At 36.4% G+C, this 26,300-nt stretch overlaps 2 protein-coding genes across 2 annotated transcripts; one reads left to right on the forward strand and one right to left on the reverse strand.

Annotated features, from left to right (window-relative positions):
• Window positions 1-1,785: 1,785 nt before the first annotated feature.
• On the forward strand, window positions 1,786-7,084 carry LOC132294786 (magnesium transporter MRS2-5). The gene is made up of 7 exons (XM_059792768.1): window positions 1,786-2,020; window positions 2,838-3,459; window positions 4,647-4,717; window positions 5,696-5,824; window positions 5,916-6,254; window positions 6,654-6,701; window positions 6,798-7,084. Exons 2-7 carry the CDS (start codon window positions 3,012-3,014, stop codon window positions 7,026-7,028), a joined length of 1,266 nt encoding a protein of 421 aa, XP_059648751.1. The 5' UTR covers window positions 1,786-2,020; window positions 2,838-3,011; the 3' UTR covers window positions 7,029-7,084.
• Window positions 7,085-10,269: 3,185 nt separating this feature from the next.
• Window positions 10,270-15,738, reverse strand: LOC132294787 (uncharacterized). The gene is made up of 3 exons (XM_059792769.1): window positions 14,132-15,738; window positions 12,299-12,723; window positions 10,270-11,147 (listed from the first exon to the last, which is right to left on the reverse strand). Exons 1-3 carry the CDS (start codon window positions 15,021-15,023, stop codon window positions 10,371-10,373), a joined length of 2,094 nt encoding a protein of 697 aa, XP_059648752.1. The 5' UTR covers window positions 15,024-15,738; the 3' UTR covers window positions 10,270-10,370.
• Window positions 15,739-26,300: the final 10,562 nt, after the last annotated feature.

The raw sequence follows: 26,300 nt of genomic DNA on the forward strand, positions 1-26,300 counted from the left end.
GGCTCCTCGATGACGCTGCGGGTTTACCAAAGATCTAGGGACGATAGCCAATCCTCCTCTCGTGTCGCGGTGGGGTTACCAAAGGGCGGGCTGTATTAACATTTGAAAGTGATGGTTTTGTGAATGAAAATGGGGAGTGACATTAGCATGCATTGCATTTCATTGCACTGCATGGTTTATAATTGGAATTGACATGCATATTGTTTTAATTCCTTATATTGCATGATCCCTAATTCCCATTGGCCTATGCTTTGTTTGGATTCACAAGGACACAAGAATTGTGTCTTAAGTGTCACCTACTGAGCTTTATGCTCACCCTACTATTTATATTATTTTTTTTCAGGTCTTGAAAATAAACCGGTGGACGACAATCCACCTCAAGCTTGAAAGTTGTTAGAAGGTTGTTTGCTATTTTATATTTTGACCGTTTTATGTATATTCATAGTTGTGGGGACGTAACTAAGTTAGTATTCATAGCCTTGTAACTTAAGAATGAACTTATCTTTTGTTTGATGTAAATGAAACTAATGAAATTATGGTATATGTTTTCATGCAATTGTATCATTTAACGTTATAAGACAGGGACTTTAAATCTTAACCATGTATTTTGGGACTGTAATTATGTTAATTTAGATTAATTGGTGTGTGAATGTTCCATCATGAGAGGAACTATGTTGAGGTATAATGAACGGATGAATGGGATGCTAGATGATTTTATGTGTTTTGTGTATTGGGACAGATTGTTGAAAGCCCATTTTTAGGGAAGATTCTGCCGAATTTTTTTTAAATTTTGGCATCAGCTATGGGTCGTTACATGTTATAGTGTAATAGTACTTTTCTTATTTTTGGTCTCTTTGTACCAAACTTTGTATTATGAAAAAGTTGTAAATATTTATTTATTGCAACAAACATCCTCAAATTATCTAAAGTTGCAAATTATCTCCATTGATATACCGAAGTTAAAAAATTTCAATGTTAAAATAGTTGCATGCAACGCACGTGACACATAACTGATTAGTTCAATTTAGATGTAAAATCAAAATCAATTCGAGGCCAATGGTTTCATAAAAATTAAAATTATTCTGAATAGATGAGAGCCTTTAATTGAATCGAATCAATCTATGGAATAGATTTTCTTATTAGATTGAATTGATATACATATTAGGTTTTATAGAATAATTTTTTTTTTTTTTTAACCCAACGTAGAAGATTGAGATGAAATAGTTTAGGTATTGTGACAACAAAAATTTATTACATGATCAAGAATGTGTGAATTATACTAATGATTTATCTTAACATCTACAAATGATTTTAGTGGCCTATCAAATTTTGAGAAACAAAAACAAGTTATAAACAACTATTAAATTGTGTGAGGCACGTGAAATGTGAAGTGTAAAGTGGGTGGGGTTAGGTTTAGAGTTACAAAAAAAGTAATATATATATATATATATATATATATATATATATATATTATATTGTATATATAAGTAACGAAGCAGACCAATTCGGATTCAGTGATCGAATTAGTTTTTTGAAACTTAAATCTGTAAACCGAATTGATTCGAGGAATTAGATAAAATCGAATTCTCAGATGACGTGAAACCCCTAATTCTTTCAAAAATCAAATGTAAAAATATACTATAAGAAATTTATTATTTTTCTTTGGTTCACTTTAGACTTTTCAAAACTCAATTTACAACATTATTTCTTCCCGACCAAACAGTCAAACAGAGCTTAATGCTACCATCTTTCTCCTAGTTAAATCAATTCGGTATAACCACAAAATATGATATTTTTTTGGGGGCATATTTGGGGAACTTTCCTGTCACGTGCTAACGCGAAACCAAAAGAATTCTGATCCAGAAAGTGTTTGAATCATTCTCTCTCAAGGTGGCTTCGAGGGTATCTACAGTTCATGGGTTTCTCTCACTCTGTGTGTGAGTGAAGAAACAATTGCCTCTCGAATTTCAACAATGGAGCTCTCTCCAGCTCTGATACTTGCCTAAAACTTCTTTTAGAGGTACAGTAGACTTTTTCTGTGTGTATTATATATATATTTGTGTGTGTGTGTGCGCATATGTATATGTATATGTATCTGTATCTGTACTTTCATGGGTTCTGTAATTGTTGCATAAAAATCGAGAATGAATTTTGGTGGGTTTTCTTATTTGAAGTTTTGGGTCTGTTTGGATTGATGGAATCGTGAGGTTTGGTGTTGGGGTCACTGCAATTATTGTTTACGTATTAGTACTTTTGCTGCAGTTATTGGCACATGCAATTTAAGGAACAAATTTGGTACCATTAATGCTAATTCTAGGGTTTTGGGTGTTCAACATTGGTACTTTCTGATCAAGAATTCGATTCTTGTTCTCCCCTTGGGTTAACATTGTTCGATTGAGGTTTTGAACTCGCATATTTATCTGTGCATTTTTTTCAGTGAAATTCATCTTGTTGATCAGAAATTGAGTTTTCATGTTTTTCTCGGTTATGGATTTGGGAATTTGGACCTGCAAGCGGAGCAATAATTAGAACTCTACTACACACACACACACACACACACACACACACACACAAAACACACCAGTGAGTTAAGATATGAAATTTATTCCAGTGGACCCTAATCTAGAGAAAGTAGTTTCAAAGTAAAGCAAGATTCAGACCAACTAATTAGATATTCCGCTTCAAATCGTGGCCAAAAAGGGCTCTGGTTTAACTGATTATCTTGCAGCTCTAGGGTTTATGCCTAAGCCATTTGATTTGATTCTGAGATATAATTGAATTGTCATTCTGAATTGATCCTTTGATTGGAAATTCTTATAAACCCTTTTGTTTTTCAGGTTTCACTTCCGAAATTTATTTTGCAGAGCTGTGAGTTTGAGTAAGTCATTCTCTGATTACATGAATGAAACTGCAGTTATTAAGTGGAATTTGGCTGTATTTAATTTGTACTCTGGATATCTGTCCACTGCAAAAAATTTTAGCTAAACTTAAAAGGGAAAAAATATCAGCCAATGGAAGAATCACGAATTACACCTCTTCCTTCTGATATTCGTCGATCAGCCTCTTCACATAGCTCTGCAAGGTTCAATGTAGATGGGTATGGGACTAATTTCTTTCGTGGACCTGGTTTCCCTGGCCTGAAGAAGAAAGCTCATGGTCATGGAAATCGTTCTTGGATAAAGATTGATCAGAGTGGGAACTCAAAGATCTTGGAGCTCGATAAGGCTACAGTAATGAGGCACTGTTCTTTGCCTCCCAGAGATCTCCGTCTTCTGGATCCTTTGTTCATTTACCCTTCCACTATATTAGGCCGAGAGATGGCTATTGTGGTTAGTCTTGAACAGATTAGATGTATAATCACAGCTGACGAGGTTATCCTGATGAACTCTTTGGATGGATGCGTGATCCAGTACAAGTTGGAATTGTGCAAACGCCTTCAGAAAAATAAAGATCAATCTGGTAAAAAGCTTTTTCTGTATACAATCTACTCTTAAATTCTTATGCTTTTACTCATGCTTCATTTTTCTGCTGTGAAAATACAGGGAAAAAAACTTGGAATTTTCATTTTTGTTTACATCTTAAGTCTTAACTATAGATGAAGCACTGTAAACTCTCAATTTGGTTTGCCATAGGGTTTTTAAAATTTCCAGGGAATCACCTGTTTTCTGAACTCTTTTAATTATTTATCATGATTAATGTTTTTGAGAGAGTTCAAGAACAAACCATACCTTCAGGAAGTGGCTACAGTCTTATAAACAGTTTTGCAAGTTAAATTCCAGAAAATTTAAATTAGGAGATTGGCTCTTGAGTTGAAAATAATGCAAAATTTTTCCTTCCATCAAGTGAAATGTCCCCTTTATAGTTCGAAGAAAGAAGTAGAATCTAAGTCTAGAAATTCTATTGATATGACAATATTGACTGAAATTGAGAGTATATCAATATAGGAAGTATAATGCAAACCTAAAATTTTCGTGAGATTACAATTTAGATTGAAATTGAGTCTATATGTTTTTAATATCAAAACTGAGTATATATCACCATCAGGATTAGTCATCCATGGCCTTCAGGCTTCAGTAGTCTGTAAACATTCCTTCACTATAATTAATAAATATAAGTTAAGTTGAAAACATGTGGACTCAAATAGATTTAATTGAGCTTTCATATCTTGCAGTATACTTTTTTGGTAAGTATATTTTGCAGTATACTTAGTTAAACAGAAGTTTATTAAAGTATCATTATATGTGTATATATATATATATATTTATTTATTTAAAGTAAAAGAACCAAAAGTAAACCAAAGCGGAATGCTGCAAACACTTACCAATTCTGCCATGCCTATGTTTCTGTCATATAAATTTGTTTGAGAAGATTTTCTAGCAAAAATGGTTTCTGATTTCCGCTAGAATAATATCCAGTAACCTGACATCTTTTGTACAAATGAAATGTGACGCAAAATCATCATGTTAACTGGCCTGAATTTGGTAACTTAGGATTTTTAAAGTATGATACATAAATAAAATTAATGTTATGATATTTAATATGTTATTTTTCCTTGTCATGCTCATTAAACGATTCTTAGAGGTTTTACTTGATTTTCAAAAGTTTTAATGCACAAACTGCTCACTGTTCGTGCTGATTTGATTCAGATGATCTGCCTTTCGAATTCAGGGCTCTGGAGCTGGCTTTGGAACTCACATGCACGTCTCTAGATGCTCAGGTATGCAGTCCTCTGCGTTGGTGTCTAATTCTAGTGACCATTTTTGCTGTATTACACTCCCTCCGTCCCACAAAAAGTGTCCACCTTTCCTTTTTGGCTGTCCTTAAATAATTCTACCAATTCAAAATTCAATGTACTATTTTTTTAATATTCCTAATTTACCCTTCTTGCCTTGAAGTTATAAACGCATGTGGTCCGATCATAGAAGGGTCTATTTACAAATCATTCTCTGCCACTATAATAAAAAATATATATATGTATATTAAAAACTACACTCTTAAAAAGTTAAGTTCCCAAAAAGGGACACTTTTTATGGGATGGAGGTAGTATTTGTAAGCTATCAATAATCTTTCAAAAAATATATTTAGGAGAAAACCTAGTGGTAAATCTGCATCCTAATACGATGAGACCCTCGCAGAACCATGCAAGTAATCTGTTGAGGGATAAAAGAACATGCTTGTCTGGAGTGAAGAATTCATTTAATTGTAATATGTCAAATAGATATCTAATTTCACAGAGTTTTAGGCAATTGAAGAGGTCTAATGGCTGTACATTGGTTGCTTTAGAGTCATTGCCGTTAGAATGTAGTCCCACTCCTCTGGGATGAAACCTGATTACAGGTACTTCAACATAAGATTGCAATGACTAACTTTATTTATCATCAATTCAAAGATGGTATGAAATTAAAGTAATCATGTCCCAAGAGTTGGCCAATCCATGGCCATACCATAACAATTGTTCATCATGGAGATTCTAGTTCGTTATTGGCTGAAATCTTTATTTGCATTCCTCATTATTTACAGAAATTATGAAATAAAATTATATTTAATGCTACTATACCGGTTTTAGCACACTCTTGTTAACCATCAATGACCAGAGAATCATAATTCATGTTATTAGTTATCGATGGGATTGTCTCATGAAATTTGAACACTTTTGCAAAAATACCTAACATTAAGAAGTTTTTTAATTTAATAGGCAAAAGAATTGCAAATGGAGATATACCCAGTGCTTGATGAACTGGCATCATCTATCAGTACTCAAAATCTAGAACGTGTCCGTAGACTCAAAGGTCACCTCCTTGCACTGACTCAGCGAGTGCAGAAGGTAAAAACAGTCAGACCAAGTCATTTAGCCTACTTGTGTTGGGGCTCCAACTTATTTTTTCTACATATCACCTTCTAAATTTATTCTCCAGGTCTGTGATGAAATAGAACATCTTATGGATGATGATGGTGACATGGCTGAGATGTACCTAACAGAGAAGAAACAAAGAAGGGAGGCTAACCCAATCAATGACCTATATTATCAACTTAATTCTGGCAATGCCAGAGTAGTGTCAAAATCTGCACCTGTTTCACCTGTGGGGTCAGTCGGTGGAGCCCGGAAATTGCAAAGGGCTTTCAGTAGTATAAGTTCCGGCAGACATGGAAGCTTAATTAGTTCATCTAGTAGTGGGGAAAATATTGATCAACTTGAAATGTTGCTCGAAGCGTATTTTGTTGTCATCGACAATACTCTCAACAAGCTGTTATCGGTAAGAGATGTTTTACATTTTAGAGAACATGTATTTGTACCTAATTCCATGTGGGCTTGTTTGCAGTTCGTCCTTTTGATTATTTGAAAATTGATAATTTACTTTTTTAACTTTATGATTGGTTAAGACACTTAAAAGGCCAATAACTTTTCTTAACCAACTGGCCAACCAATTGGGCCGAATTCCATTAACATTGTTTTCATTTTGACATATAGGAATCCATATTTTAATCAAGTCTAATGAAGAGCCAAGACTAGATGTTATTGCATGGCGTTAAATAGGTTAAAAGAAAGTACAATCATGCCTTCACGGACAAAGAGGCATTCTATGTCTCACATTGACGTTAAAGATTTTGGGTCTGTACCATAGTTGTAATAATGTTATTTCACGGTGATGCAGCTCAAAGAATATATTGATGATACTGAGGACTTGATCAACATTAAACTGGTGAGCAGATGCTTTAATTTTTTCATTGGCTTTTGCTACATCATACACATGTATTTGAATGAGAGATGCCATTTATATTACCATTTATTTAAACAGGGCAATATTCAGAACCAGCTGATACAGTTTGAGCTTCTTTTGACGGCAGCTACCTTTGTGGCCACAATATTTGCTGTCGTAGCTGGGGTCTTTGGAATGAACTTTGCAGACTCAGTTTTTAAGCACCCTTCCGCATTCCACTGGATCCTAATTATAACTGGAGTATTCTGTGGAATGTTGTACTTCTCTTTCTTGATTTATTTTAGGCACAAGAAAATTTTTCCCTTGTAAATTGGACAGTATTAAATTTATTCAATTGAAAATGATTCCTAAGACTGTTACATTTAGTCTGTATTTTTCTTGAGCTTTCTGTGATGAAATCCTAAGCCCCTCGAGTATTATACTTCTTTTTTTTAGCCGATGTCTTGATTTGAATGGCAGAACCAGTTGTGATGTGCATCCAGTTATTCTCAGCTCTTCTATTATTTCTTTTTTCTTTGTTTGATTGCAGCAACATGTTGTGTGATCTGCTGTAACTGCACTAATTAATTCTCAGCTGATCAGGTACGAGTACTTGTCATGCTTCTCGGTCTCTCTGTTGAAAACTTTTGGTGTAGTACTCCGTAGCATTGGTTGTATATCTAGTCCTGTCTGCCTCTTGACGGTTAGTGTTTTCCTGGATTTAGGTTTTGATTGGATAAGTTGCACAGAGAAATCTGATGGCTTGGAAGGCCATTGAAAGTCCAAACGACGGCTTACCAATAACCCGGAATTCCAAAACACAACTTAAAGAGACATGAAGTTCTTCAGGGAGTTCAGGTTGTGTAATGGCGCCGCCACCACGAGAAATGGTGCTGCCAAAGAGTGCTGGGAATGTTCATGCACCTTGTGGGAATGTTCTTTGACGCAGTGGAAACAAACGCTTTCTGTCATCGCTGAGGGTAGTGCCGTCTAGACATTGACGGAAACAATGTACAAATAGTGTAGTAGTATTGAGAAGAAGCAATCTTCGAAAGCCAGACAAATGGCTAATGTTCGGTCTCCCAAACACAGCGACTATAGGGAATTTTCCTTGGCAATGGCCATTCCGACATCCTCGTCAACGAGAAGATATTGGTGAGCGGGTATACCAGCTCATTGGTGTACTCACTCAAACCAATATGCTCGTCCCATCTACATAAAATTACTGTTTTTAACACATTAAAATGGTGGATGTTGATTAGGTGGGCATATCAATGTGTCTTTTTAAATATGCTCCTTCGAGAAAATGTGATATTACTACATCTTGTGAGTCACAGTTTTTAAAGACGACATTTAAAATGGGACAGAGGGAGTAATTTTTTTTTTCTTGGCAAACTGACGGCTAGGAGACTCGAATACGGGTGTGACACTCTACCAATTAAAATAAAGTCACGTAACAATTGAAAATATGTTAAAGTGTTAGAATACCAAATATAATAAATAAGTAAAATATATTAAAGTGCTAGAATACCAAATATAATAAATAAGTAAAATACCAAATATAATAAATAAGTAAAAGGTGGAATTCCAAAAGGTGTGAATGGAATTATTAACTTAAAATATTATATGTTTAAAAAAATTATAAAAAATCTATCTAAAAATAAAAAATGAGAGTTTGTTTGGTTTAGAATTACGGAGAAGGAATATAATACCCACTTAACCCTTTTTCCGCGTCTACCTGACATATGAGAGTTGGTTTCTACTCTTTAGAGGGTTTTACACAGGTTGTAGAGGAGTGGGGGGTATTTTAGAATATTAGAGAATTTTATATGAATTTAAATATCAACAATGTTTTGATGGAATCTTAACCATGAGTTAAGGAGATGGATATTTTATAAATAGTTGGGGTTTTCACTGATTACACCAATCACAAGTTCTAAATAACACGACTATTGAGACTATAGAGTGCAACACTAGTATTATTCATAATCAACACGAGTAAATTTCAACTTGTTTTCTCAGAAAAATGTTTTTTAATTTTTAGGTATTTTATAACAGAGATACAAAAAGTTTTTTCAATATATCTTTTACGGATTAAGTTAAAAAAACTGGGTAATAATGAATTTTGACAAGATAGTACTTTTGCGGTGAATAAATATTTAGATTGAATCAATCCATAAGGCTCGTAAGAGGGTGAAAAAGATCATTTGTATGTCATTGTAAATTTTTAGAGCTAAAAGTGTTATTCAAAAATAATTTTATGAATAAAAATATTTTACATCGAAATGAACGGAATTAATAAGGATGCTGAGAAAATGAGTTATCCAGTATTGATATTTTGGAAAAGGGTGGAATTGTTTGTAAGTACTTCTAGATTTCATGATCAAGTTTCTGTTTCTTCAGAATATTCCATATATATAAGGCCTCAGGTTTTTTTTTTTTTTTTTTTTTTTTTTTTTTTAATATTAATAGCTCAATGGTTTTTTAAAGAAAATAATATATATATATATATATTGGGTTTTTTTCCACAATTTGTCCTAATTTTTTTTTTTTTTTTTTAAACTGATGCAGCCTAGCAATTTTCGGAGTACGAGAAAGAACAGAAGTGAACACAACATCGAACAGAAACAAAAAAAAAAAAAATAAACAAACAAACAATATTGCACTTTTAAGACCCTAGATGACAAGAGTATTATTGATCTAAAACCTAGTTACACAGATGAATATGTCACCCTTTCTAATTGAAGGAATCACCACCAAAACCTCAATTGAAAAGATTCCGATTGAGAAAAACCGGAAGGAGGATGAGGTAAAGATGGTAAGTAGGGCTGCAAAAGAAGTAAGCTAAGCAGAACTTCAATCTGTTTGAGTTCGGCTCATTCGTTGCGAGGGCAGACCAAGAAATTTAGGTAAGTGGGTCAAGATTGAAATTTTATAATAATTTCAAGGGGGGCATTAACAATATTTTATGGGTATATATTGAAAAAAGGAAAAAATAGCATGGTATATTAGTAAAAAAAAAAATATTCAGGGGCAGGTGCCCCCCTCACTTGCACATGGGTCCGTCCCTGATTCGTTGGTTGGTTCAACTCGGGTCCGACTTGGGATCGTGACAAGCTCAAAAAGCATAACTCAAACTCGACTTATTACTATGTTAAAAAGTTCAAGCTCGGTTTAAGCTCGTATTCAAGATCGCCTTGACTTGTTCAGGAACTTATACAATCCTATATTCTAAGCCTATACTCATGAATCATCCATGGAGTTGTACAAGTCCATACAGCCTAAATTTATGAAAAGTGTTTATGAGCCTATGTTTCATACACAGAGCCTATATGAGCTTATTATTCACGAGCCCAGCCTAATAACAATGTTTGGGATCGACTCATTTGCTAAACGAACTTAAAACCAAACTTGAATTCTGCTCGTTCACTTAATGAATGAGAATTTACTGAACTTCAAACGAGCCAATCCCAACCTGTTCATGAAAAGCCGTAACACAGGAGCAGCAGCATCAAGCCTGTGTGAGGTATTGGCACACAAAACAGTTAATTTTCTACTTGCCAACGATCAATTGAAGCAAGAAAACTTTCAATTCCTGAAAGAACTCTGTACAAGATTTTCTTTACATGTCATTTACTGGTTTTCTCATTTCCTCATTATGATATTTGTTCGTCATTGACGAAAACACATCTGACCATTTAAAACAATAGAAGAACCATGCCTGGTTTTCTCCACAACTTGTTTTATCAAAAGCTTCCCCATAGAATCATCGTCGTCATCAACTTCATATGATCCTCGACTTCTTGATGTCCCCTCTTCCCAAGTCCTGATCATATCACTAACCAAGCTTCGCGACCATCTTTCTTCAGTGACACTTTCATGACGTGAAGTAGATGCATTATCACCATTATTTCGACCTTCAAACAGCTTTGTCTGAAATGGATGCATTTCTTTCTCAATATTGTTGGCATTAGATATCGCGTCAGGAGTGTCGTTATTTGTGTCTGTCATTCTGATCATCCCATCATAAGCCTCATTGTATGCATCTAAATCTTCCCCAGATAAATTACTACCCATAGGCCAGTTTATGTCATTGCCTTCTTCATCAGTAATGGTTGGACTTTCTGGGGTAGATGAAGATCTTACTTCGCTACAGACCAAGTCCCCCTGAGAAATCATGCGTTGTGATTCCAGGGAATGCACCTTCTTTTGGCTGTTTTCAAGTGCAGTCTCAAGCTCCTTGATACGTGCTTCAAGCCTTGATTCAATTACCTCATGAAGGCGCAAGCTCAGCTTCAGCGGCGAAACTGCATAGTTAGACATATCTGTCTGACCGGTAGAGGTGCCACTTGCATCACTGTGTGTGTCAGATGGATCACCAGGTTGCCCGTTGGTCATATCTAATTTCAAGTCTCCCTTAACCACATCAGCTTCAAAGTCTGGATCGAGCTGCAACAAAATATCAAAACTAGAAATCTGTGAAGAACAATAAAACTTCCTACCAAGAATGACATTGTACAAATTCAAAAGCAATAGTAATTTAAAATTATTCAAAAGAACAGTAGGAATCAATTTTAATGGCTCCTTAATGTTGGGTGTATTGAGAGATCTGGATGGTGATGTCAAGGATTCTCATACTTCATCACCGTCAAATCACATGATAGACGAACCATGCCAGCAGGCCTTAGTTAAGCAGCAAATCTTTTAAAGAATTGATTGAAATCTGATTATTTAGATAATCTTCCAAGAGAAAGGAAATTTTGTCTGGCAGGGATGGGTCAAAAGTTTTTAAACTGTTTAATATAAATTCCAAAGAAAACTTTAAATTCATTAAATTTAAACCCCTGGGAAGTGAAGAAAATGAAATCCTGTACCAAATATCAGAAAGCCCTGAGACACATTATAGTTTCATGATATTTCATATATGACAACATGCCTTTGGCTTAGTAAATCCAAAAGTTCCTCAAAATTTTATCATATGTTTCATTTAAGATATTATGTTATCTTGAGTTGAGTCCTTAAACCACTTCCAAGTCTTTCACAGTTTCACATGTTTTATCATGTCTCGGTAGCCGGTACAGCTCTGGCCTGATAAAATCCAGAACTCGAACGTGATTAATTTTCTCTATCACATTAATGATCCCAAATTGCACTAAATATGCATATCCCAAATCATATTTATATCATGATCACCATGGCAATGGCTATATCTAGCAGACTTTGACATTACCGATTGACCAAAAGGAGGCGCAATTGCACAAAACCCTCCTACACTATTTTACTTGAGCAAAAAAACCTCCCTAAACTATTTTTTGTGCCAATTAATCCGTTCATCTCATAAAAAAGTTGCAAAATTACATCCTTCCAACTTACGGCCATCCAATGTGAGAAAAAGATTTTTGTATCCAAAAAAAAAAAGGAAGGAAAAATATTATCGTTAGGGTGGCACTTATATTATGGTTGTCCAAATAAAATCCCATGAAAATAGCCATGGGATGGCCATGTTTAAAAAAAAAAAAAAAAAAAAAAAAAAAAAAAAAAAAAAGGAAGAAGAAGAGAATTCATGCATTTTAGTTTATAATAGTTATATGTATGCTTACCTCGACAAAATCAGATATTCTCTCCAAAGTAGATGCTTTCATGTTCAGCTCCAACCTCTCCAATTCAGCTTCAAGCTCGGCCTCAATTTCACTCATTAACTCGGGGTTCTCTGACTGCTGATCTTTTTGCTCTTTGCTATTATATTTCGTGGATTCATCCACTTCCCGTTTAGAGGAAGGTGCAACCAGATCCTGGTTAAAGGAGAAGCTACCAATTGTCTTATGAGATTGACTATCCTCTGTTGTGAGCTCCTTCACAGTTAGCATACCTTTCATCTCAAGCTCCTCATGAAGATCTTGAACTAAACCCTTGCTCTTCTTCAACAGCTCATTTAACTTGTCCATTTCTCTTTTATTTGCTACAACAGCAGATAGTATGCCGATGGTGATTCCGATAAAGAAAATAAGCAGTCCATTGGATGATCCTGAGGACAATACAAACATGTAATTTTAATGCATACATAGTATTTAGAGGGGAAAAAGAATCAATTAACGAAAAATGCGAGTAATCAGATATTGATCCAGGAAAAGTCAGATCACCAAGTCTATATGTGCTCACTGCAGATTATGGTACTTTTAATGCAAAAGAAAACTTCTACTTAGCCTTTTCATGAAGTTAAAGCACTGACATGTACGCAAGCCAGGTATCAATTTTGCCATGGACAAGTTAATTCTGTTTATATGTTGACATGCAGGACACATTGCACCTGTGTTGAGTTCTGAGTTCTGACACTTGCCTTGTATCAGATCCCAATCCAGTGGTCATGCTGATTACAGCTTCATAGATCACACCAACACTCAACAATGATGTCCAGTTTTCAAAATATTTTTAGAACTGCTTGCAACGATATAAGATCATACCCATATTAATCATTTCTATATTGCAAGAGAACCTAGTTTTAAGTTCTACATGTGACGTAGAAACACATAAATCCAGACCTGATTGTGCATTGACACCTTTCCAATGGTTAAATGTATGTGTGTCTTCTAGTCAAAGAAGTATATTATACATGGTATTGGTATCGAGGAAATATATATGCATTATTGTTTTGCTGTATGAAGTAAAAAATAAAAATAAATAAATAAATATATAGAAACAAATTATCTTAATTATTGAAGTCTTATCCGAACTAATTGAGGCCAGTTAACAAATCCTTTTCCTGCCGAACCTATAACTTGAGACTCTCTGTTTTTGTTAAATAATAAGATATCATGTTTTTTGTCATTACCTAAATCTATATCTCTTTGACCTTTTCTTTTTCCTTGAAGCATCTCCAAACTAAAAATAAATTTCTCCTTCCTATTGAAGTAATCTCCCCACACAAGACTAAAGTCGTGGACCAGCTTAGCAAGCTCTCTCTTATCTTGTCCACAAAAATTTTTCGGATTTAATTATCTTGTCCAAAATCAATGCCATAAATGCATACATTCCTAGTTCTATTCCTCCAATCACTCATCCATTGCAAGACCCACTCATCTTGAGGATACTAACCATATTTTCACAATATAAAAGCACCTAATGTTGCTGCCAACAACTTTTTTAAAAAATTCCAATAACACAAGACTTTAAACACAGGTCTCCATTGAGTTCATCCATTCCACTATAGTTATATCAGCAACATCTCCTTCAATTCAAGTCATCAATCTTCCACTCCTATATTGCTAGATGAATTCAATTCAAATAAAATAATATAAGAAAAAAAATCTAACATGTCTGTCCTCCAACGAAACAATCAATCCACATAAGCAAAAATTTTTAGAACGAAAGAAAACAAAAAGTAATATAAAAAGTGTGCCAAATCAAGTTCATAAAAAATGAAAAGAGAGTAGAACCTTGTGAATGTAATGGCACTCCGGATCTGCTCAAACGCCTCCTACCACACCTTTGTTTCAGTTTCCTCGGAACCTCCACCAATCCAGTTTGCTGAAATGATGAACTTCTCAACATTGTATTATTTTCTTCCAAGCACACTCCGCCTTCGCTCTTCAGCTTATCTTCCCCACTCTCAGAATGTACACCAAATGAATCTCCACTTGCTCTGCTGATTATTCGACTCCCATCAGTTACCAACAATGGCCTCACTGTCGGTGTGGATGGTGATGGAAGTGACCTAAACACATATTCTTCCATTTTGGCACGCTCTCTATAAAGGTGAGCTGTAAGGGAATTTTCTAAAGAATTTAAAGGTTTAACCAAAAACCCACAAGACCCTCTACTCCTAAGGGACTTGCTCCTCATGAATCTTCCATTTGCAAATTCGAACAATGCATCACCAAAATTGCCAAGAAACTCATTCCTCGCGCTAATTTCATCCACATTCTCTTGAAAACGTTCCCTTTCTCTGAATTCCGTTGGCAAACTCATTGATTGAAGTACATTATGGTCCGAAAACTTCCCCACATTGGCCAAACCTTTATTTCCGCCACTGGTAGAAGCTACTCTAGCCATTGAATCACCACTGACCCAATTCATTTCTTGAAATTTCCAATCCGAAACATCTCGTCTCTCTGAAGAAACATCTCCATCCAATCGTCTTGGTGCCAATCTATGGTAGGGACCAGTTCGATCTATTTGCTGCAACAAATTCTGGAATTCTGATTGCCTGCGACTTGAATTCCAAGAAAATGACTCCAATGACCCATCTCTTCCCCCAGACAAGTTCTGCCAATACTTAGCTATATATGCTGCACCAGTAGCTGCTGCAACAACCCATAATTCCACCATGCTCTCTCTCTCCACAAACACAGACACTATCCTAATTCTTCATATTTTCCAAAGCAACCTCTTTTCTTCAAATATAATTTTAAGAACTTCAAACATAAGAAATCTTGATTTCAGAAACAACCAACACTACTTCAACTCAAAACCCAGAAGCAGAAATCCTCCAAACCTCCTTGTTAAATAAGATACTAATAAAACAACAACATCAACAAAAAATTCAAAGAGTGTGTGTGTTTAAAGCAATTATTCGGTTAGAAACATTGCGTATATATAAGTAGTTGAAATGTGAAACGACACGAAGTTGGTTTATGTTACAGGTATTCAATGCACTGCAAGTGAATGAAGAAAAGACTCTGTGAAATATAGTACTATTGAACAAAGAAAATGAAAATTCAAACACAACCCAATTGAGAGAAACTCATGTACTGAAAAACCCATTAATTTAGAGAGCTCAATCTGCAAGAAACTGTTCATAGTTGAAAATGAAAAGCTAAAATGTGAAGAAAAGTCCACATTAGAGGTTGTTTTGAAAAAGGCCTATGTTAGTTACGATGTTTGAGTACAGAGATTCCAGGCCACATGATTGTGGATTGGACCACTGGAATCTAAGAGGAGCAATGTGCATTGCTCCCTGAGTATCATTTATCTGCTTCTGGGGACAAAATCGAGGCTCAAAATTCAACAGATAAACTGAGATTGTTTTCAAGCGCTTTTTTAAAAAAAATAAAAAAATAAAAAAAAGTCATAAAATGTAATGGTTGGCTCTAATTTTATTTGATAGGAAGAAAAAATGAGTGGATTTTGTTATGATATATGAAAGGAATATTAGAGATGTTGACATCTTGTTTGTGTGTGTGTCTGCGAGAGTGTTTATTTTGTGATGATATATAAGAGGAATATAAGAGATGTTTATTTGTGTGTCACACAAACACCTAGCCTCAATTGTCATTGTCGCAAAATACTTTCATTTTTAATAATTTGATTGTCATAATGGAGACACCCTCCTATCCAATGGCATTTTCATAATCTTCTAAGTTGAAAAATTAGTTATCCTTATTTGAATTATTTTGTGTTGACATGTGTAGATGTATTGTTCTTTTATATTTATTAAAATAATAATATTTTTTAGGTAAATTACACTAACCTCCCCCGAAGTTTGGACAAATCTCACATAAGTGGAGTGTTTCAAATTATTGCTTTGACCTCCCATGAGGTTTGGGTGTATGCTCAACAACCCCCTCTCCATTTAAACTTGTAAAAAAAGGTAATGGTGTTATTTTAATTGAAAGTTACAAGAGAGATGAGGTAGAAAATTAATTTTTGTAAATTTTATAATATTTTGTATTATCAAATGATATTACATATAAGGGTATAATTGACTTTTTATAGTCTTAAGGGAGGTCAGAGTAATAAACCTCAAACGCTCCACCTGTGTAAGATTTGTTCAAACCTTAGGAGACGTAAGTGTAATTTACTCATATTTTTAAGTATTAGAATAACTAATGTAATCCTAAGTTCATAAATCAAACTTCTAAATGAAGCTCCTAAGGTAATTTCATTTCATAAATCAAGTTACACACTTAATCTTTTTTATATTCAAGTTACGATTGGATTGGTTGTATTAGTTAATAATAATATAAATTGGGTGTGAGTTGGATTTGATTTAAGAAATGTCTTTGCTCAAACCTAATTCAAATTGAGATTAGTTTTTAAAATTTTAAACCTATTCAAGGGGATTGGGGTAAAAAAAAAAATCATTAACTTAGCAAATTTTATATTTTCACTTGTAAAATATTTTCAACCAAAAAAACATAACCACCTTCTGTTTTACATGCTACAAACTTCAATGTGGTATATGGTTCTTTTCATGATGATAAATAAATAGAGATTTGTTTAGCCACTTTTAAATATACCCACATATTTTATATCAACTCACGCATAACGGGAGTGAAAACGAGAGTAAGTGTGAGAATAAGAATACAAAAACAATAAAATATAAGTCACATAATGGGAGGATGAGCAAACACCACCACCCGTTTAATGAAAATTGTAGGGTGTAATGTTTTTGACTTTATATATATATATGTTAAAGTTAAATAAAATTTTATTTACCTGTGGGGCCCACATAAATTATAAGTCAATATAATGACTTAAGAGTCATTACAGACTCATTGTTCTCTTCCTCTCTGCGTATCACTCTCTCTCTCGTCCAGTAGCTCCCTTTTCTTTTCTTTTCTTGTTCTTCAAAGCTTCAAGGCTTGATTTCTCCCTCATTTCTTGGCGGATTAAGGTGCCGTTTGAGGCAAAACGAAGCCCACTACGAGCTCTACGCATCCATATGAACAATTCCAGATTTGGTGCCCTCCTTAGAGTTCAAAATTCAAGACCCATTTTAAGGGTTTTGTGCAAATTTGAGGTAAGGGCTCTTAATTCCTGTTTTTCTTACTCCTATGTGAATTACTCTTTCTAAATTGTCGTAAAGCATGCTTGATTATGAATTAATTGTCTTGTGGATGATATAGATGTTATATGAGAAGTTATAATTAAATAGGCTATGTGAATTGTAGGTGAACGTGTCTATTTGGTTAATTTCTTGTCTAATAGTTGATATAACATGCCTATATTGTTGTAAAATTTGTTAGAAATGATATGTGATGGCATGTGTAATTTTTCCTCAATATTTGTAGAGTATGTTCAAATGTGAAATATAAAATCCCTTAATTCTATGGCAATGTGAAAGTAAGACACACATGCATATCATGGGTCATAATTGGGAAGATTGTTTTGAAATGAAAAAGAGGGATTTTGGGAAAGTGTTTGATGAAAAGTGTTTTATGAAAACCCGGTCGCCGCGAGGGTACCAAAGGGCCGGAGTGTTAATATAGTCTAGAGGGAACTAGGGAGTCGCCCTAGCGTGATTGAGCTAGCTGGGCCGCATAATGATGCCGCGGGGGTACCAAGGGTCAAGAACACTAGCCAATCCTTCTCTCATGTCGCTGTGGGGTCAACAAAGGGCGGGTTATATTAACAGTTTGAAAATGATGATTTTTGAGATGTGAAAATGGGGAGCGACATCGACATGCATTGCATTCCCATTACATTATATTGTTTATATTTGAGTTGATTGTTATGTGATATGACCCCGGTATAGTATGACCCCCATTCCCATTGCTCTGTTCTTTGGTTGAATTCACAAGGATACAAAATGCGTGTCTTAAGTGCTACCTACTGAGCTTATGTTCACCCTGTTATTTAATAATTTTTTTTAGGAAGCGGGAAAGAAGTGGCGGATGACTTTCTACCACAGGCTTAATTTGGATTAGAAGACTTTTTTGCTATTTTTGTATTAAGTCTCATATTTTTGTAAAATCTTAGTTTGTTATATTCGGTATAGAGGTTTGTGAACTCTTGTTATTATAATTATACCTATGGGCTGTAATTTTTGTATGAGCTATCTAAATGTTGTAAAATATGGACATTTGATATTAATCTTGTATGTTGGGACTGTAACTATGTTATCTGGATGATATAGTATGTGGTTGTACCACTATAGAATGAACTAAGTTAAAGCATGATGAATGGATGAAACGGATGCTGGAATGTATTATATGTTTATTATGCTGGGACAGGTTAAAAATGCATTTAAACAGGTTGTGGTAGGACCATTTTTAGGGGGGGTCATGCCGATTTTTTTTTTTTTTGTTAAAATGGTATCAGTTTAGGATCGTTACAAATTTGGTATCAGAGCCATGGTTCGAATACCATTAGGACGACGGGTAAAGGCTTACCTAGGGTTGTCTGGGAAGTCATTTGCATTGTTATTTCCTTATTTGCAAAAGTGTTTTGTTATGTGAAAAAGCATGTTTAACTGCCTACTTGTTTACGTGCTTATGTGCTTATATGCTTATATTAATGTGTTCATTGCATAATATTACATGCTAAATGTTTGTACAGTATTTTTTTTGCGTTGGGTTGTTCGCGGTTAGACCTTAGTGTTATAATATTTGATTTGTTTTCTTTGTTTTATAGAATGATGTCACAACGTGAGGAAACCAAGGAAGTTGGCCCTAAACCGACTAGGGGTGATGTTGGCGAAAGCTCCAGCTCCAATCCAAAGGAGTTAAATGATGAGGACACACTTCTTAGGGACTTGATTCCCCCGAAAGTTGCCCCCACAAGGAGGGATAATGTTAAAGCACCCATAGAAGTGGGTGAAGGTTCTGTGGCACTGGAGTTGAATCGTTTGTTGCAAAATACCGTGAGGGCAACGATTGCTACTCAATCGTAGTCGACACCACAACCTACAGTTCAAGTTGAGGAGACGCCAACTCAGAAGCGTCTCAAGATCATTAAGGGGTTTTCTCAGCTGATGCCGGTTATGTTTGAGGGCGGTGCGGATCCAATAGCAGCAGATGACTACTTGGATCAAGTTGAGACTCAACTAATTTCAATGGATGTGACAGAGGATCATTTGAAGATCATCCTAGCTACTTATAAGTTTGATAAGGATGCCAAACTATGGTGGAAGTTGGTTACGAGCCGGTACAAGGTGGAGGAGATGAGTTGGGACAAGTTCAATGAATTGTTTTATGAAAAGTACTTTCCGCTTTCCAAAAGATGGGAGTTACAAGACCAGTTTCATAACCTTATTCAAGAGAGCATGTTAGTGGCGAAATATGAGAACAAGTTCACTTCACTTTCTCGCTTTGCTCTAGAAATGTTGAAAGATGAAGCTAACAAGACTCAGAAGTTTGTTTCTAGTCTTAATGATCGGATGAGGCCGTTGATCACGGCACAGTTCATTAAGGTTTACTCTGAAGCAGTGGAAAGGGCTTTGATGTTGGAGGCTGATAATAAAGAGAAGGATGCAAGAAGAGAGCAATTAAAGCAAAAGAGAGGCGCAGGGCCATCTTCAGAAAGATCTTCTTAGAAGAGGAATAAGAGTGGTTCATTTCAGTTTCAGGGGCAGCAGTCTGCACGATCCGCTCCTACCACTCCTTTGCCAGCTGGGTCTGATAGGAGTGGAGTCGTTTGTTTTCAGTGCCAGCAGCCCGGACATTACAAGTCCAGATGTCCTATGAACTCGACCATAGTTTCTGCGCCATCGAGAGCTTGTTATGGGTGTGGCCAGCGGGGCCATCTGATCCGGGATTGTCTTACTCGAGGAGAAGGCACTGGTAATGGCAGAGGGTCACAGTAGAGGCCGTCAGAATCGGCTACAGTTCAGTCAGGTTTCAGACCACCGCCACCACCATAGCCTGCCGTGTCTTCTAAGGGTTCACGACCAGTAAGGAGAGATACTCCTACTGTGTCGGCACAACAATCTGGTGTTCAGATTAGTAGTTTACAGGCATAGGCACTGCAGGGACGTGTCTTTGCACTTGCACCGACTGATGCATCTCCTGGATCTTCAGTTCTTCGAGATATATTTCCAGTGTTTGGTTATTGGGCCCGTGTTTTGTTTGACTCTGGTGCTTCTCATTCCTTTATATCATCATCATTAGCACTTGCATCGGGGTTAGAGGTCAGTTTCATGGATCGGGCATTGTATGTTGATACGCCAGTTGGGGTTCAGTGTCTTTGAGCCGAGTTGTGAGGGATTGTTCCATTGTGATAGCTGGACGGACTTTTGTGTTTGACCTTATCCTTCTGGAGATGACTAACTTTGATGTCATTCTCGGGATGGATTGGTTAGCTTCCTTTCATGCCACGATCGACTGTTTTAGAGGGAGAGTCACAGTTTGCACTTCTGAGGGAGACTGTTTCTTTTTCGTGGGAGATCGGAGTGATTCCCACATTTCATCATTTTATGGAGTTCGTGGACGGAGTCGTGGTAATTACTTCTTGGCTAGCCTTATAGCCGAAAAGGATGATGTTGTGGAAGAAGATTATCCTGCAGTTGTTCGCGATTTTCTAGATATGTTTCTGGAGGATTTGACAGAGTTGCCTCCACACCGAGAAGTGGAGTTTACTATTGATTTGATGCCTGGTACCGCGCCGATTTCTATGGCACCGTATCGCATAGCACCAATTGAGTTGGAAGAATTGAAAAGGCAGCTTGATGATTTGAGGATGAAAGGTTTCATCCGACCGAGTGTGTCACCATGGGGCGCACTGGTCTTGTTTGCTAAGAAAAAAGATGGTTCTTTGAGTTTGTGCATTGATTACCGGAAGTTGAATCGTGCAACCATCAAGAATAAATATCCTTTGCCAAAGATAAATGATTTGTTTGATCAGTTGAGGGGAGCCAGTTGTTTCTCGAAGATTGACTTGAAGTCTAGCTATTATCAGTTGCGGGTTAGGAATGAGGATATCCCGAAGACAACATTTCGTACACGGTATAGACACTATGAGTTCATTGTTATGCCTTTTAGCTTGACTAATGTGCCAGCGGCATTCATGGACTTAATGAACCGCGTCTTTCACGATTACTTGGACCAGTTTGTAGTAGTTTTCGTGGATGACATTCTTGTGTATTCACGATCTCGGGAGGAGCACGAGGTCTATTTAAGTATTGTATTACAGATTTTGCGGGAGCACCGATTGTATGCCAAATATGAGAAATGTGAGTTTTGGCTACAGGAGGTGAAGTTTTTGGGACATGTTGTTTCGGAAGGTGGAGTGTCAGTTGATCCATCAAAGGTTGATGCATTTTTGAATTGGGAGCAACCCAAGAATGTTTTTGAGATCCGGAGTTTCCTTGGCTTGGCGGGTTACTATCGGAGATTTGTGAAAAATTTCTCCCGTTTGGCAGCGTCTATGACCCGTTTGACCCAGAAAGGGATCAAGTTTGCATGGAATGAAGTCCATGAGTCATCTTTTCAGGAATTGAAGAACAGGTTGACAACGGCTCCAATTTTTGTAATACCCAAGCGTGGCTTGGGTTATGTAATCTATTGTGATGTTTCACGTGATGATTTGGGATGTGTGTTGATGCAGGATGGTAGAGTAGTGGCTTATGGGTCTCGACAGTTGAAGACTCACGAGCTTAACTACCCTACTCATGATTTGGAGTTAGCAACAGTTGTATTTGCCTTGAAATATTGGAGACATTACTTGTATGGTGAGAGATTCGAGGTGTACTCGGATCATAAAAGTCTCAAGTACCTTTTCTTGGAGGACTACAATTTTGATTTGTAGCATCATCTGGGCAAGGCAAATGTGGTAGCAGATGCCTTAAGCCGGAAATCTCGTGGGACTCTGGCCTGTTTGGCTATTCGGAAGTGGAAGATGCTTAAGGATTTGACAGAGATGGGATTGCATTGTTTTGATGACGATGTTGATAGTGAGCTAGCATTCTTGTTTAGTCTTGTGGCTCAGCCTACTCTTGTTGTACGAGTGATTGAGTCACAGAGACAGGACTTAGATTTAGATGTCATTCACGCTTTGATCTCCAGTGGTGAGATAGTGAAAGATTGGGCCTTGCATGCAGATGGGGCTCTACGGTTCAGGGGTTTGTTGGTAGTCCCCATATGTTGTCGTGAGGACGTCTTACGGGAGTTTCACACTTCCCGCTTTACAGTTCATCCAGGTGGTACCAAGATGTATCACAATTGGAGACGTCAGTATTGGTGGAATGGGATGAAGAAAGATGTTGTACAGTTTGTGGCTAGATGCCTTACCTGTCGGCAGGTGAAGGCCGAGCATCAGAGACCAACCGGTTTATTGCAACCATTGCTTGTAGCGCAGTGGAAATGGGAACATATCGCTATAGATTTTGTGACAGGTTTTCCAAGGTCACGGAGGGGCAATGAGGCCGTATGGGTCATCATTGACAGATTGACCAAGACAGCTCACTTTTTGCCTATTAAGGCAACAGATGATGCAGAGAAGCTTGGTGTTATTTATGTGAAGGAGATTGTAAGGTTGCATAGAGTTCCAGTAACCATTGTTTCAGATAGGGATGCCAAGTTCACTTCAAAGTTCTGGGAAGGACTTCAAGCAGCGTTTGGCTCAGCATTGCAACTTAGTACGGCATTCCATCCACAGACTGACGGTCAGTCGGAGCGTACTATCCAAATTTTGGAGGATATGCTTTGGGCATGTGTGCTTGACTTGGGTGGTAGTTGGGAGGATCACCTTCCACTTATCGAGTTTGCGTACAACAACAGTTATCAGGCGAGTATCCAGATGGCTCCATTTGAGGCATTGTATGATAGACCTTGTAGGTCTCCTGTTTGTTGGAATGAGGTAGGCGAGACAGCCGCCTTAGGACCTAACATTGTACTCGAGACTACTGAGAAGATTAAATTGATAAGACAGAGGTTACTTACAGCTCAGAGTTGACAGAAGAGTTATGCAGATAAGCGGAGACGACCGTTATCCTTTGAGGTGAGAGACCATGTTTTTCTACGAGTTTCTCCACGGAAGGGATTGATGAGATTCGGGAAAAGTGGCAAGTTGTTGCCACGATTCATTGGACCGTTTGAGATTTTAGACCGTGTAGGAGAGGTTGCCTACAGACTTGCTTTGCCGCCACAGTTGGACAGGGGCCACAATGTTTTCCATGTATCGATGTTACGGAAGAACGAGCCAGATCCATCTCACATTTTTGAGTTGGGTTGATGTAGACATTGATGAGGATGTTTCCTACGAGGAAGGACCAGTTCAGATTCTTGACACACAACAGAAGGTGTTGAGGAACAAGACGATACCAATGGTGAAAGTCCTTTGGAGACACCACGGAGTCGAGGAGGCTACTTTGGAGCTCGAACAGGAGGTTCACTCCAAGTATCCAGAGTTGTTTTCTCCAATAGGTATGGCTTGATTTCGGGGACGAAATCTTTTTTAAAGTTGGGGAGAATGTAATGTTTTTGACATTTTATATATATATATATATATATATATATATGTTAAAGTTAAATAAAATTTTATATACCTATGGGGCTCACATGAATTATAAGTCAATATAATGACTTAAGAGTCATTACAGACTCATTGTTCTCTTCCTCTCTGCGTATCACTTTCTCTCTTGTCCAGTAGCTCCCTTTTCTTTCTTTTTTTTGTTCTTCAAAGCTTCAAGGCTTGATTTCTCCCTCATTTCTTGGCGGATTAAGGTGCCGTTTGAGGCAAAACGAAGCCCACTACAAGCTCTACGCATCCATACGAACAATTCCAGATTTGTTGCCCTCCTTGGAGTTCGAAATTCAAGACCCATTTTAAGGGTTTTGTGCAAATTTGAGGTAGGGACTCTTAATTCCCGTTTTTCTTGCTCCTATGTGAATTACTCCTCCTAAATTGTTGTAAAGCATGCTTGATTATGAATTAATTGTCTTGTGGATGATGTAGATGTTATATGAGAAGTTGTGATTAAATAGGTTATGTGAATTGTAGGTGAACGTGTTTATTTGGTTAATTTCTTATCTAATAGTTGATATAACATGCATATATTGTTGTAAAATTTGTTAGAAATGATATGTGATAGTATGTGTAATTTTTCCTCAATATTTGTAGAGTATTTTCAAATGTGAAATATAAAATCCCTTAATTCTATGGCAATGTGAAAGCAAGACATACATGCATACCACGGGTCATGATTGGGAAGATTGTTTTGAAATGAAAAAGGGGGATTTTGGGAAAGTGTTTGATGAAAAGTGTTTTATGAAAACCCGGTCGCCGCGAGGGTACCAAAAGGCCGGAGTGTTAATATGGCCTAGAGGGAACTAGGAAGTCGCCCTAGCGTGGTTGAGCTAGCTGGGCCCCATAATGACGCCACGGGGGTACCAAGGGTCAGGAACACTAGCCAATCCTTCTCTCGTGTCGTTGCGGGGTCACCAAAGGGCGGGTTATATTAACAGTTTGAAAGTAATGATTTTTGAGATGTGAAAATGGGGAGCGACATCGACATGCATTGCATTCCCATTACATTATATTGTTTATATTTGAGTTGATTGTTATGTGATATGATCCCGGTATAGTATGACCCCCATTCCCATTGCTCTATTCTTTGGTTGAATTCACAAGGACACAAGATGCGTATCTTAAGTGCTACCTACTGAGCTTTATGCTCACCCTATTATTTAATAAAAAAAAATTAGGAAACGGGAAAGAAGTGGCGGATGACTTTCCACCACAGGCCTAATTTGGATTAGAAAACTTTTTTGCTATTTTTGTATTAAGTCCCATATTTTTGTAAAATCTTAGTTTGTTATATTCGGTATAGAAGTTTGTGGACTCTTGTTATTATAATTATACCTATGGGCTATAATTTTTGTACGAGCTGTCTAAATGTTGTAAAATATGGACATTTGATATTAATCTTGTATGTTGGGACTGTAACTATGTTATCTGGATGATATAGTATGTGGTTGTACCACTATAGAATGAACTAAGTTAAAGCATTATGAATGGATGAAAGAGATGTTGGAATGTATTATATGTTTATTGTGCTGGGACAGGTTAAAAATGCATTTAAACAGGTTGTGGTAGGACCATATTTAGGGGGGTCATGCTAAATTTTTTTTTGTTAAAATGGTATCAGTTTAGGGTCGTTAAGTTCATAAATCAAACTTCTATATGAAGCTCCTAAGGTAATTTCATTTCATAAATCAAGTTTCACACTTAATCTTTTTTATATTCAAGTTACAGTTGGATTGGTTGTATTTGTTAATAATAATAATATAAATTGGGTATGAGTTGGATTTGATTTAAGAAATGTCTTTGCTCAAACCTAATTCAAATTGAGATTAGTTTTTAAAATTTTAAACCTATTCAAGGGGATTGGGGTAAAAAAAATTAAAAAAAAAAAAATCATTAACTTAGCATTTTTTATATTGTCACTTGTAAAATATTTTCAACCAAAAAAAAAGAACCACCTTATGTTTTACATGCTACAAACTTCAACGTGGTATGTGGTTCTTTTCACGATAATAAATAAATAGAGATTTGTTTAGCCACTTTTAAATATACCCACATATTTTATATCAAGTCACGCATAACAGGAGTGGCAACGAGAGTAAGTGTGAGAATAAGAATACAAAAGCAACAAAATATAAGTCACATAATGGGAGGATGAGCAAACACCACCACCCTTTTAATGAAAATTGTAGGGTAATCACATATCTGCTTCAAAATTTTCACTCCTCGCATCTCTATGTCCATCTTTACTTGGCATTTGGAACTTCATCAGTTAAGGTCATATTTAGAACTTCATTAGTATACAAGTCCTTATTTGGACTGATAGCTGTAACCCTGTTTTGATATTTTCATCTTTCATTCATATACAAGATAGTTTTTTTACCTAAATTCTGGATCAACTCATTTGTCTGATTCAATCAGCCG

This window comes from Cornus florida, unplaced genomic scaffold (assembly GCF_030987335.1).
Source record: "Cornus florida cultivar Cherokee Brave unplaced genomic scaffold, ASM3098733v1 CherokeeBrave_3.0.0_Hap2_Chr02, whole genome shotgun sequence".
NCBI lineage: Eukaryota > Viridiplantae > Streptophyta > Magnoliopsida > Cornales > Cornaceae > Cornus > Cornus florida.